This window comes from Ceratotherium simum, chromosome 27 (genome assembly GCF_057802395.1).
Source record: "Ceratotherium simum simum isolate JZ-2026a chromosome 27, ASM5780239v1, whole genome shotgun sequence".
Lineage (NCBI taxonomy): Eukaryota > Metazoa > Chordata > Mammalia > Perissodactyla > Rhinocerotidae > Ceratotherium > Ceratotherium simum.
In genome coordinates, this window is record NC_141926.1 from 5202763 (window position 1) to 5215926 (window position 13164).

Here is a 13164-nt window from a genome sequence, read left to right on the forward strand (position 1 = left end):
TAAAACGAGCAAACTGTTGAAAATGTGAAGCTGGGAGTGCACTGTGTTATTTTCAAAACAAGCTGCCTTATAGTCGTATGCGTCTGCCGTCACAGAGCTGGCACTGGACTTGCTTTCATTATTTTCTATTAATTTTTGAAGGTGATTTCAAGGTTGGTAAGGGGCTGGTAACAGGGAAAATGATGCTTGACTACGAAAGCTGTGCTCATTAGCTCTCATCTCCATCCCCCTGTTGCGTCCTCTGCGAGCTGATAACTTTTCATGCAGTTAGTGCTGGAGAAAAACAGTGTTCTGCTTCCTGGTGACCTGTCTTCTCCTGTGGGCCCTCCTTGGTGAGGTTTGTCTGCCTGCACATCCTCGTTTCCAGGTCGTGCACCTGTGTGAGGTGGATTGTTGGTCCCGGCTTGTGGGATTCCTCGGTGAGGAAGCCGGGGCCCCGGGGTTGCACCTGTGCCTGTGGGTCGCTGCTTGGTCTCTGTCCTGCGGGCTCCTATGGCACAGCCTCGGGCCGTAGGGAGCTTCCTGGGGAGTGTTTGCACTTGGAAGTGACTCACCCACTCTTTAAACTTTCCACATAGTGCCTTGCCTTTCTTTTGGTCTTAATATATTTGTCATTATTTTCTTAAATATAACAGGGCACTTTTGAAGTTGAGCAAGTGTAGTTACGGTATGAGATGGAATGGCTTTTAATGTTTTCCTGCGCGCGTGAATAAACTCTAGCAAGACAAACTCCTTTTGGTACCTGGAGAGTCTCTCTCTCTCTTTCTTCTTAATATTGAAGTTGTATTTATTTAAATGCTTTAAGAGTTAATATGCTCAAGTAGGTCAACATTCAGGAAGTACCAAAGGGTATGCAGGGAAAAATCTCATCTCCCCCACTCCACTTACACGCACACACTCTCGTATACACACTCACGCCCCACACATTCACATCTCACACACGCTCACATACGCACACATATATACACTCACACTGTGAGATAATAGAAAATACATGTTAATCTCTGCCCCTGATTCCTGGCACAAAGCTCCTGAAACCCTTGGAATTTCCCAAGTGATAAGGACACTAGGGGCACCTTTGTTTCTAATATCTGGCCTATGACCCCAGTTCCTGACACAGGGCTCCTAAACCCCTGTAATTTCCTGGGTGACAGGAGCATCTTCTGCTCTAATGAGCCGACTCTGGGTGGGCTCCTGGATGGGGGCTGGTGACCAGAAAGACCAAGCCATGATGAGAAGCTTGTAATTCTCAGCCCCGCCCCCCATTCTGTTGAAAAAGGAGAAGTGGTGGAAATGGAGTTAATGATTGATCATGCCTACGTGATGAGGCCTCCGTAAAATCCCAGTACAGCAGTACAGGGGTCAGAGAGCTTCCGGGTTGGTGAACACAACACAGGGAGACAGGGGGTGCTGGGAGAGCTGCATCCCCGGAGGGGACATGGAAGCTCCGCCACCTCCCCACATGCCTTGCCCTGCACATCTCTTCCATCTGGGTGTTCATCTGTAGCCTTGATCATATCCTTTTATAATAAATGGGTAAACGTAAGTAAACTGTTTCCCTGAGTTCTGTGAGCCACTCTAGCAAATAAATCAAACCTGAGAAAGGGGTCAGGGGACCTCTGGTTTATAGCCAGTCGGTCAGAAGCACGGGTGACAACCTGGACTTGCGACTGGTGTCTGAATGGGGCGCAGTCTTGTGGGACTGAGCCCTTAACCTGTGGGATCTGATGCTGTCTCCAGATAAACAGCATCATAATTAAATTGTAGGACCCCCAGCTGGTGTCGTGGAGAGTTGCTTGGTGTGAGGAAAACCCCCACACATTTGTGACCAGAAGTGAAGCATTCTGTGTGAGGAGAAAAGGAGACACACAAGAAACAAAGACACCAGGAGGAGGAAAGCACTGGGTTGTTTTTCTAACTCACACACACACACTCATATGCACACACATATACACATCCACACACTCATATATACACTCACTCTCATATACACACATACACACCCCCATACTCATATACACACTCACACACACACACCGCACACTCTCACATACACACACACCCCCCACACTCATATACACACTCACACACCACAGACTCTCATATACACACACACACCCTCACACATTTGCACACTCACACACACACACATCTTCACCAGCCAATCACATTTTTTTCTTAGTGGCAAATATGAGTTTCTTGCTTCTCCTTCCAGAGAGTTTTTGCATAAAAAACAAATATGTGTTTGCATTCTTATTCCTCCATTTCCCAATGCTTACTGGGAATCCAGCTGACTCCACAGCCCTTGAGAATGTGTCCTGGAGATCATCTCCTGTCGGGACACGATCTCCCCCTTCCCCTCTGCAGCACACTCGGTGTTCCTCGTATGGACGTGCCCTTGTTGAACCAGACCTTTCTTGGTGGACATTCATGTTCTGCCCACCTTCTGCTGTAACGTGCATGCTTCAAGCACGTGAGCATATCGGTAGGAAACAGTCCCAGAAGAATAATTGCTGGGTCGGAGGGTTTGTGCATTTGTGGTTTGCTAGTCCCTCCTTGATTTGGTGTTATCTAATTTCAACACTGATGATTCACATGAAACAAAGTGGATGAACGTGACATCGTGCGTGTATTCTATATTAGATCAGAGCACACGTGGGATGTGCTTTTAGTTTGACCACCTTGTAGAGTGGAAATTCTTTTTAACTGAAATGCGCGTCTTCTGACACTAATGAGCATCACCCGTCCCATAGAAAGCGTTCAAGAATGTGTGTAGAGCTTTCTTTCCAAGGATACATATATATTCTTCACATTAATTCACTTCCTACATCGGTTTCTATGCTTTCTGTGGCCGCTTGAGGTTAACATACTGTTTTGTACACTTGAAAGTTGCTAAGAGGGCAGATCTTAAGTGTTCTCACCACAAAAAAAGGAAAGAAAAGAAAATGGTAACTATATGAGGTGATGGGTATGTTAATTAACTTGATTGTGGTGATCATTCCACAATGTATACATATATCAAAACACCAAGTTTTACACCTTAAATATATACAATTTTTATTTGTCAATTATACCTCAATAAAGCTGAAAAAAATTCTTAATACTTAAAGAAAAAAAAAAAAACGAACTGTATGAGACCATTTCCAGCCCTCTGGACCATCAACTCACATCTTTTCCTAGTTAGCATTTGAGTGGAAGGAAAAAAAATCCCTAAAATTACCCACAAATCAAGAATGAAAAGTTTCCCTTACTCTCTACCATGTCACAGTGTTAGTTTTACTTTTGGAAATATTTAATTACAGTTACTTTTTAAAAAATGTAATAAACTTTAATTTTTAGGGCAGTGTTAGATGCACAGAAAATCGAGCAGATAGTACAGTGTTCCCATGAGCCCCCGCTGCACACAGTTGCCCCTATTGTTAACATCTTGCATTAGATGTGGTACGTTCATTACAATTGATGAGCCAATGCTGATACATTATTATTAACTAAAGTCCTTAGGTTACATTAGAGTTCACCCTTGGTGTTATGGAAAAATGTATAATATGTTTACATGTGGACAGTAGGTTTGGACAAATGTGTAATAATGTGTATCCATCATTATAGGATCATACAGATTAGTTTCACTGCCCTAAAAATCCTCTGTGCTCCACCTGGTCATCCCTCCTCCCCCAGCCCCAGGCAACCCCAATCATTTTACTCTCTCTGTAGTTGTGCCTTTTCTAGAATGTCATAGAGTTGGAATCATACAGTAGGTAGCCTTTTCAGATTGGATTCTTTCACTACATAATATACATTTAAGGTTCCTGCATGTCTTTTCCTGGCTTGATAGCTCATTTCTTTCTAGCACTGAGTAATATTCCACTATCTACATGGACCATGGTTTGTTTATCCACTCACCTAACATGTGGCTAGCTCACACGTGGTATGTGGAACCAGTCATCACAGAAGCACTAGGAAGTAATCAGGCCAAGGCTGGTCATTTCATGGAGGAATGAGCCCCGAGATGTCCAGCACAGTCCAGTGACTCAGGAGCCACAGACAGGAGGTGACTATGAGGTCTGAGGTAACCAGGTCCTCATTTTATACTTTAAACCACTTATATTTCCCCCAAAACCACAGAGCACAGTTTTGCATACTTTTAGACTTTACATAAGTAGTGTCACATGGAACACAACATTTAGCAACTTGCCCTCTTTTATGCAATGCCGTTTTCAAGATCGTTCATGTTAATACACAACACTCTGGTTAATCCTCAAGTCATGTAGGATTCCGCTCTGTGAATATGCCGCTTGATGTGCTCTCCCACACGATGAAGTTCTCAGAACTCTGGATTGTGGTTACCTCCAGGGAGAGAGAGAAGGGAACAGAATAGGAAGGGGGCTTAAACTGTATCTTTAATGTTTTATCTCTTTAAACAAAAGAGGGGGTTGTTTTGGCAAAAACTTGATAAAGTTAGTGGCAGAGCCTACACCAGGGGACTCGGCATGTCTCAGGCACTCTGCCAGGGTCCAGGCTTTGGGCAAGAGGGGGTCACAAAGTGATTGTTGAAAGAGCACTTTTCGAAAACACTTTATCTTATTCATTGTTTTTTAAAAATAGCTTTATTGAGATATAATTCACATACCATAAAATTCATCTTTTTTTAATAATTTTTATTCTTTTTTGTTTTTTTTTTTTGAGGAAGATTGGCCCTGAGCTAACATCTGTTGCCAATCTTCCTCATTTTTTCCTTTTTTCTCCCCAAAGCCCCAGTAGATAGTTGTACATCATTCTAGTTGCTCCATGTGGGACGCCGCCTCAGCATGGCTTGATGAGCGGTGCGTTGGTCTGTGCCCAGGATCCCAACTGGCACACCCCGGGCCACCGAAGCGGAGTGCATGAACTTAACTGCTACACCACCAGGCCAGCCCCCAAAATTCATCTTTTTAAGTGCACACTTCAATGGTTTCTATATACTCACAGATCTATACGGCCATCACGACAGTCAGTTTTAGAATACTTCCATCATCTCATAAGGCAACCTTGAGAAACCCCCCCCTTACCCCTCCTTCTGCACCTCCCCACCCCAGGCCCTAAGTAACCCCTAATCTATTTCTATCTCTATGGATTTCCTACTCTAGACATTTCACAGAAATGGAATCATCCAGGATGCGGGCCTTTGTATCTGGTTCCTTTCACTCAGCATCACGTCTTCAAGGCTCACGTGTGTTGTAGGATGTGTCAGTACTTCATTCCCCGCTGTGGCGGAATAATATTCCCTTGTATGGACAGACCGTATCTCGTTCATCCATCCATTGATGGACAGCTGGCTTGTTTACACTTTTTGGCTATTGTGACTACACTGCTAATGAACATTTGTGTGCAAGTTTTCATCTGAATACCTGTTTTCAACTCTTTGGGGTAAAGAGCACTTTTTAGCGGAGAAAGAATAGATTGACAGCATCCCTCCTGTGTGGTCAGTGCATTGGGAAGAGGGAACCTGGTGCCACCATTTCCCGAGCCTTTGTGTCCAGGGGAGGGGGCTCATGGGCAGCTAGAACAAATGTCTGGAACTCACGGAGACTCTCCCTCATGCAGTTCGCCTCTACGGACCAAACTTCATCCTCCAGGTGTACTCGCCTGAGAGGAACTCCTGGCACCCCGTGTGTCGAGACGACTGGAGTGACAGCTACGGGAGGGCCGCCTGCCAGGACATGGGCTATGGGTGAGCTTGGAGCCCTCGGCGCCAGGGGTGGGGTGTGGGGCCATGAAGACATGATGGGCAGCAGAAACTTAAGAAAGATCAGTGCTCCTCTCTGCCCCTCCCTGGAAGAGCCTGCACAGGAACGCCTTGGACAGGTGTCTCCTTCTCTAAGCTGGGCCGGGACACCAGCAGGTGGAACTTGTGCCCGGCGTCTAGTGAGCGTGGCTGGCTGCCACCCAGCCCTGCCTCCTCCTGGGCCTCCATCCACTCCTGGTTACTCAGGACCGTCCAGTGCCTCGGTCGTCAGTGTCCAGGGTGCTGGCCGAGCGCCTTGGGTGGCTCTCTTCCTGAGGACGCTCCAGGCAGCATTGAGGCCATGACTCCACCCACCTCCTTGGGTGGGGGCTGGGGGTGAGGGGCGCTTGGGGAGGGCTTGGGGGGGAGGTCAGAGGGAACAGATCCTGCACGACCTTCTCTGCCCGCATGGGGGAGGCATTGAAGACTTTTGAGCAGGAGAGAATTGGTCATCAGATTTATATATAAGACAATTCATTCCTGCCTATAGCCGCTGGCATGGTGGGAGAGGGAGGGGGGAGTGTCCCAGCCAGGGGCTCACCAGAGCATCACTGGGGACAGCTGAGCAGCCCTCTGGCCTCACGGGGAAAGGCCGTGTGATTTTACCTTCTCTTCTTGGGGTGCCCCCATGTGACTTCTATGCAATTCTAGAATGCATAGAACATGCCAGTTTTCAAAGTGAATTACCACTCCATAACAAAGTTAGTGTCTTAGCTGGTGAAATACTGTATTTTATTATTTTTTATTTTTTTGTAAGGAGATCAGCCCTGTGCTAACATCTGCCCATCCTCTTCTTTTTTTGCTGAGGAAGACTGGCCCTGGGCTAACATCCCTGCCCATCTTCCTCCACTTTATATGGGACACCGCCACAGCATGGCTTGCCAAGCAGTGCGTTGGTGTGCGCCCGGGATTTGAACCGGCGAACCCCAGGCCGCCGCAGCAGAGTGCACGTTAAGTTAAGTGCACTTAACTGCTTGTGCCACTGGGCCGGCCGCCAATACTGTATTTTATCATTGGAGACACTTAACATCTGTAAATTTTGTTAGATTATATGTGCTCACACATCCTCATTCTCATCGTTTCTTTATCCTGACCCAAACTAGATTAGAAACACGACTGATGGAGGACTTTAACCTGACACTTCTGGGTTATCAGACTGAAAGATGGTGATAACACAATGTCACCTGATTAGAACTTCGGATTTTGTTTTCCAAAATGCTAAGATACCCCTCTTAACCTGAGAATCATACATGAGAAGTGTTATGATATCACATAGGACCTGTGATTTCTTGTGGCTTAACCATTATTTTAAATAATATTTTCTGTCTTTTTAGGAATAGTTTTTATTCCAGCCAAGGAGTGGTGGACGACAGCAGGGCCACAAGCTTTATGAAGGTGAACACAAGTGCCAACAGTATGGATTTCTATAAAAAACTGTACCACAGGTATTTGCTGATTTCTTTTCTCCTTTAAAATATTTTATGATGAGAATGAGTAGAAGACCCTATGGGGAATCACCGTCCCGAGTTGGAGGAGACCAGACTCTGAGCAGGACTGGTCACTCTGAGTGGCTCTGGGTTCATTGTTGGGAAGCGGCTGAGGTTTATCTGCCCTTTCATTTGTGCCCTCTGCCCTCTGCCCTCTGCCCTCATTGGTATTGGGTAACGCTGCAACATTGAGATCTACTTTATTGATTTTCTTTACTCTCCAGACATTAGAGACGTGCTCCCCTGTGTGTCACGGTGTATCTCTAGGAATCTAAGAGAACCTCGGGGTCCCATCTGGGGTGACCAACCATCCTGGTTGCCTGGGACTTTGCAGATTTCAGTACTGGAAGTCCCGCTTCCCAGGAATCCCCTCAGTCCCAGGCAGCAGGGATGGTTGGTCCTTTGGCCCCAGGCCATAGTACCAGAGGATGCCATACGAGGGGTGGGCAGTGTTCTGAGTGTCTGGGAGGGAATGGCTAGTTCAGTTCAGCCAACATTTCTTGTACCTTGCAGCTGACTTGTGTCCAGTGTGTGGAAATGAACCTGAGCAACAGGTCCCAGGATTGATGGCTTAACTGGTTGGGAGGGTGGAGAGAGTGGTGGGCTTATACTACTCATTTGTTTTGCATATGTTTAAAATGTTTTCCTAGGATCATTATTATCATCTGAATGTTCTTTAATGTAAAAGACACACAGTGTCCTTTGCACAAAGCCATCCTCAGCTCCCAGGTCCCTGCCACTCATCCGTAGGTGGCTAGCCAAGCCATCACGTCCCTCCCGGCCAGATGCCAGGTGCTTCAGGTTTTAGGGGAGGATGAACTAATCATGCCACCCCTGCTTTCCCGTGGGTGGGAGGCCGGAAGCACGTTTGCATTCCTGGTGGCCGCCAGCTGAGGTGTCAGGGGGCGCTGACTTCTGCCCGACCGCCCTGAGCCTGGCTGTCCCCAGGAATGAGACAGGGTGATCCCAGGAGGAGGGGTATGCACAGCCAGGTGTGCCCATCAAAACAGCAGGGCTGCGGTTTGCCTGCCGAGAAGCTAAACACAGCTGCCTGGGCTCTTTCTAAACGCCGAGTGTTTCTTTGTCTCCCTTGGTTACACAGGGGGATCAGGGCCGGGCAGGGGAGGAGAAGGGCCTCGGGAACTCACAAGGTGGCTGCAGGGTTTGGAGGAAAGAAGAGAAGGTCATTCGCTGGCAGGTAGTGTCCGGTATATATGTCGGGGGTGGAGGGGGTGAGAAGACATTCCTCTTTGCTTTCAGAAGTTGCCCTTTGATACCTGAGTCTCTCGGCTCCTAGTGGGGCTCGTCTGAGTGACCGCTGTGTGCCCAGGTGCTGGTGGCTGCACAGCAGTGCCTCCATGTAGAGAATAGACCTTATGACTCTTGGAAAACATCTTCTCTTAATGGGAACGTGTCTTCTCTTGGCATTGCCAATGCCTCTCTGCCAAAGACCACTAGGACACACCGTGTCCCTGGAACCGTGGGCATCTTAGAAGGAAGGTATCGGAAGGGACTTATTATAGGACTCGGGCTCGTGTTGGGTCATTTGGGGAAGGTTCAGGGAAGTGGGGGTTTCCTCTGGATTGGATGCTGTCAGGAAGTGAGGGTGATCTGTGACTGGTGTCTTCATGCTTTTTTGATAGAAGGTGGGTGGCAGGAAGCCAGCCTACAGCTGTGATTGGCAAAGAAGCCGCGGTCCCTCGTGTTAGCCAGCAGAGGGGGCTGCTGGTCACTGTGTGGTTTGGACCAGGCTCAGGGTCTGTTCAGACAGGATTCTGCAGGGGGCTGGTTTGCCTCCTGCTCCATCACGTAACAGTGGTCTGGCCCAGTGTTGATGCTCCGTGAAATTGTTTGTGTTCAACGGAATACACGGCCAGCTATGAATGCCTGGATGCTTCTCTCCTCCTCAGTGTATTAGGGGGAAAATCCACTCTACACCAGCATGCATTGGTTATTTCTTTTTCATTTGGAACCCCGAATGTTTACCTCCCACATGAGCAACTTTTCTTTTCTTCTGCCCCCGAGCAAATGATTACATTGTTTTCTGTGCAATACATGGAAAGCAGTCATAGGAAACTGAAAATTTACAAACGGCTTCCTTACAAAATTAGAGGGTGATTTTAAATTCCAAGAATAAAAACAACAGCAGACATTATTGAGTGCTTACTCGCACAACCACTCTATGAGTTGGTGCTTTATTAACCCATTCTGCAGATGAGGAAACAGAGAGGTTAAGTAACTTGTGCAACGTCACCCAGCTGGGATTTGAACCTTGTACTTTGACTTAGTGTCTGCTCTTTACCACTGTCCCCATATAGATTTACTTTCCTTATTTGAATCTTTAATCATGGACCCTTCTACATCTGGGGAGGCAGGGGAGTGAGAACATTGGAAGAAAATATTCATTTCTAAGTTTTTCTTTTTTGAGGAAGATTGGCCCTACACTAACATCTGTTGCCCTTCTTCCTCCTTTTTTCCTTTTTTCTCCCCAAAGCCCCAGTAGACAGTTGTAAGTCGTAGTTGTACATCCTTCTAGTTGCTCTACGTGGGACACCTCCTCAGCATGGCTTGATGAGCAGCGCATAGGTCTGCCCAGGATCTGAACCGGCGAACCCCGGGCCGCTGAAGCAGAACACGGGAACTTAACCACTACACCACTGGGCCGGCCCCCCATTTCTAAGTATTTTGAGAGTCAAGTGTCTCCTCATTGTGACCAGAATTTTCCCTCTTCTTTTACAGTGATGTCTGTTCTTCAAAAACAGTGGTTTCTTTACGCTGTATAGGTAAGTGATTCTTGGTTTTCGTTTTTGTGCTTCTAAATAGGAAACATTCTGTACCTTCAGAGGCTCATTCCCCTATGTGTTAGGGGGATGTGGGGAGAGAAAGGAGCTGGGGTAATGGGTTGAGATGTGCCCAAAAGCCTCGTGCCCTCTCGGCACCTCAGCTCTGCCCAAGGAGCTCCTTTCTTGAATTTGATGTACTTTAGATGCCTTCAGCCTTGGGTCCAAGAAGCAGCCGTCCCACGGAGGACAGACAAGCCCAAGAGGCTGACGGGGCCCCACTCTTGCGCCCCACCCCAGGTGGAGCTGGAGGCCCTGTGGGTATCCCCGTCCCTGTGTTTGGGTGACTCATAGTTTGCAAACCTTTTATCAATGTGGAAAGCATCGTCCCCCTGCTCCCTTCTCTGGGACGACCCAGTCTTGTTCCCATACCGCTCTTGGTCCTGAAGCTCAGCTTTTCAGTTTGAAGCCGTGAAGCTGGCAGACGCTCCTGAGTGGGTGACATGTCCCCGTGGTCCCGCAGTAGCTTCCCAACCAGGCTCCACTCAAGCTTCTTTAGGTACCAAGACAGCATGATGCCCGCCCCGCCCTCTGACCCATGCCTCCCACCCACATGAGGAAAGCCCTCCTTTCCTTTGTTGGGGAATCTTGGGGCCCTTGAGCATTCAGTCCCTCCAGGACTCAAGGAGATCCCAGGGCCTTGTTATCCAGGATGCCCACCTGGGTATCTGGAATCACACGGTGCCAGCAGAAGTGGTGCTTCCTGGGATCTCAGAGGGACTGGAGGAGCATCCTCTCCTCCCCCCAGCCGAAAAGAGACCAGGACACGTCCTCTCAAAGTCAGACCCCAAACAGACGGGAACAAGAGGTGGCTACAGTCGCCCACCAGCCTGGCAGGACCTCTGGGAGGGGAGCCGTCTGGGAGCGTGCTGCGGGCAGGAGTGGGGCAGGCGTCGGGTGGGGCAGGGCGGCCCTGCTCCTGCTCACAGGTTGTGCCTGTCGCCTTCAGAGTGCGGGGTCTCCTCGAAGAGCCACCAGAGCCGGATCGTGGGTGGGAACAACGCCGCCCAGGGAGAGTGGCCCTGGCAGGTCAGCCTGCACATCCAGGGCGTCCACGTCTGCGGAGGCTCCATCATCACCGCCGAGTGGATCGTGACTGCCGCCCACTGCGTGGAGGAGTAGGTCCACGGCGGGGGCGGGCCCGGGGCCGAGGGCTTCTGGGTTTGGAGGGGGGTCTGTGGCCAGGTGACCTTGAGTCAAGTCTTTGACCTCTTCAGTCTCTGGTTTTCTTATGTATAAGTGGGGGTTCTAATGGCACACGTTTCAGGGGAGCTAATGCACATAAAGTGTGGGCCAAGCCCACCCCTCCAGTGGGTAAGCATTGGGCGTCTACTGCATGCAGAGTTCTGGGCCCAGGGAGGCAGTGTGGACTGAGAACTCCTTTGGCCTGCTGTCTTCTCAGCTCTGTCCCACCCCTCTTGAAGCCCCTGCCATCTTGGGAGGGCTGGTCCCTCCTGGATGCTCGTCCCCAGCAACTCAGACACACTCACCCTGCCCTGCCAGAAGGTTCTTTGTGGCCCCCAGTTAAGTGTCCTTGGCTGCAGCGTTGCCCACACAGATGGGGAAAGAGGGGCGAGGGTGTAGTCATTTATAGCCTTAGCTTTTGTGGAAGATATCGTCTCCCCTCCTTTGTTCTTAAACATAGAGGTTTTTGGTGACATGCCTGTTTTGGAGGAAACCTCACTTATCAGAGCTGTTTCTCTGGTTTAGAGTGTGGCCAGGCCTGGCTCGCCTCCTGGCCCGGCCATTCTCGGCTGTGTGGCCTCGGACAGTCCACTCGAGGTGTCTGACCGTAGTGTCTGCACCTGTAGGACAGGTGTGCCTGCTCCTCACGAGGGCCGCTGTGACAGTGGAAGGAGGCAGTGTTTATTACCCAAGGGTGCTCCCTGCCTTCCATCCACCGGGTTCTGATGGCGCTGGAGGATTGGGGATTCTCTTAAAGGGAAACATCCCGATAAAATGATGCCTTGATGGCTTTTAGACCCAGAGTCTGTTGATCACTACACATTTATTAAGCACCTACCGTGTGCCAGGTAATGCTCCAGCATATAAGGGTAAGTAAGACCCGGTCCTGCCAGAAATGGGTTTGAAACCTCAGGGAGGCATTTTGGCCCAAGAAAAAGTGTTCTTGGGATTGCAAAGGTTTGTGGGCTGGTGCAGAAGCCCAGGAGAGACAGGATTCAAAGCAAGAGGTTGGAAGAGGGATGGTGTGAGGGGATGAGGCTGCGACGAGGGAGGGAGAGAGAGGAGCCTGAGCCACCTCCTGGCTAGTCGTGCCGTGTGGCTCTTGGTGATTTGTGTCACCTCTGGGGCCCGTGGCTCTGGCTTACGTCTTTTGGAGATCCTCAGAATGAGTGTGTTGTCTCTGTGGTTCTGAGATGCTGAGTGGCATTCATCTTTATCTTCCAGCCCGCTTAACAACCCGCGGTATTGGACCGCCTTTGCAGGCATTTTGAGCCAATCTTTCATGGTCTATGGTGATGGATACAGAATAGAAAAGGTGATTTCTCATCCAGATTATGACTCCAACACCAAGAACAATGACATCGCTCTTATGAAGCTGCAGACACCTCTGACTTTTAACGGTACCTATCTTTGTTTGTGTGGCTCAGGCCGTGTGAACAATTCTGACCAGATTTTAAGGAGAGGTCGACTGGAAATAAAACTCGTTCCGTGACAAACAGAAGGAAGGAATTCACGCTGAGTTAGGGTGGCATGCAGGAGGGTTGGCTGATATAAGAGGGCTCAGCAGAGGCCTGGTCACCAGAAAATGTGCCTGGGGTGTGTTGAGGGAAGCAGTAACCCTCGTGCTTTCCCTCCACTGTACAGAGTGACGAGTTAATGAAAATATGTGAGAGTCTAGAAAGGGTTTCGCACCCACAGCACTATTGACATCTGGAGCCAGGGCCTTCTCTGTTTGGGGGATCTGTCCTGTGCGTTGTAGGATGTTGAGCAGTATCCCTGGCCTCCATCCCGTAGATGCTGGGAGCACCCCCCTAGTTGTGGCAAGCAAGATGTCTCCAGACATGGCTAGACGTCCCCTGGGGGCAAAATTGCCTCCAGTTCAGAACTACTG

At 49.1% G+C, this 13164-nt stretch overlaps 1 protein-coding gene across 1 annotated transcript in view; it reads left to right on the forward strand.

Annotated features, from left to right (window-relative positions):
• Positions 1–13164, forward strand: part of TMPRSS2 (transmembrane serine protease 2) — a 36641-nt gene that overhangs the window by 16906 nt on the left and 6571 nt on the right. The window contains exons 6-10 of the mRNA XM_004429710.3: positions 5581–5707; positions 7096–7206; positions 9988–10031; positions 11038–11206; positions 12498–12673. Of these exons, the coding sequence (XP_004429767.2) occupies positions 5581–5707; positions 7096–7206; positions 9988–10031; positions 11038–11206; positions 12498–12673 (627 nt within the window). The remainder of the gene's footprint in view (positions 1–5580; positions 5708–7095; positions 7207–9987; positions 10032–11037; positions 11207–12497; positions 12674–13164) is intronic.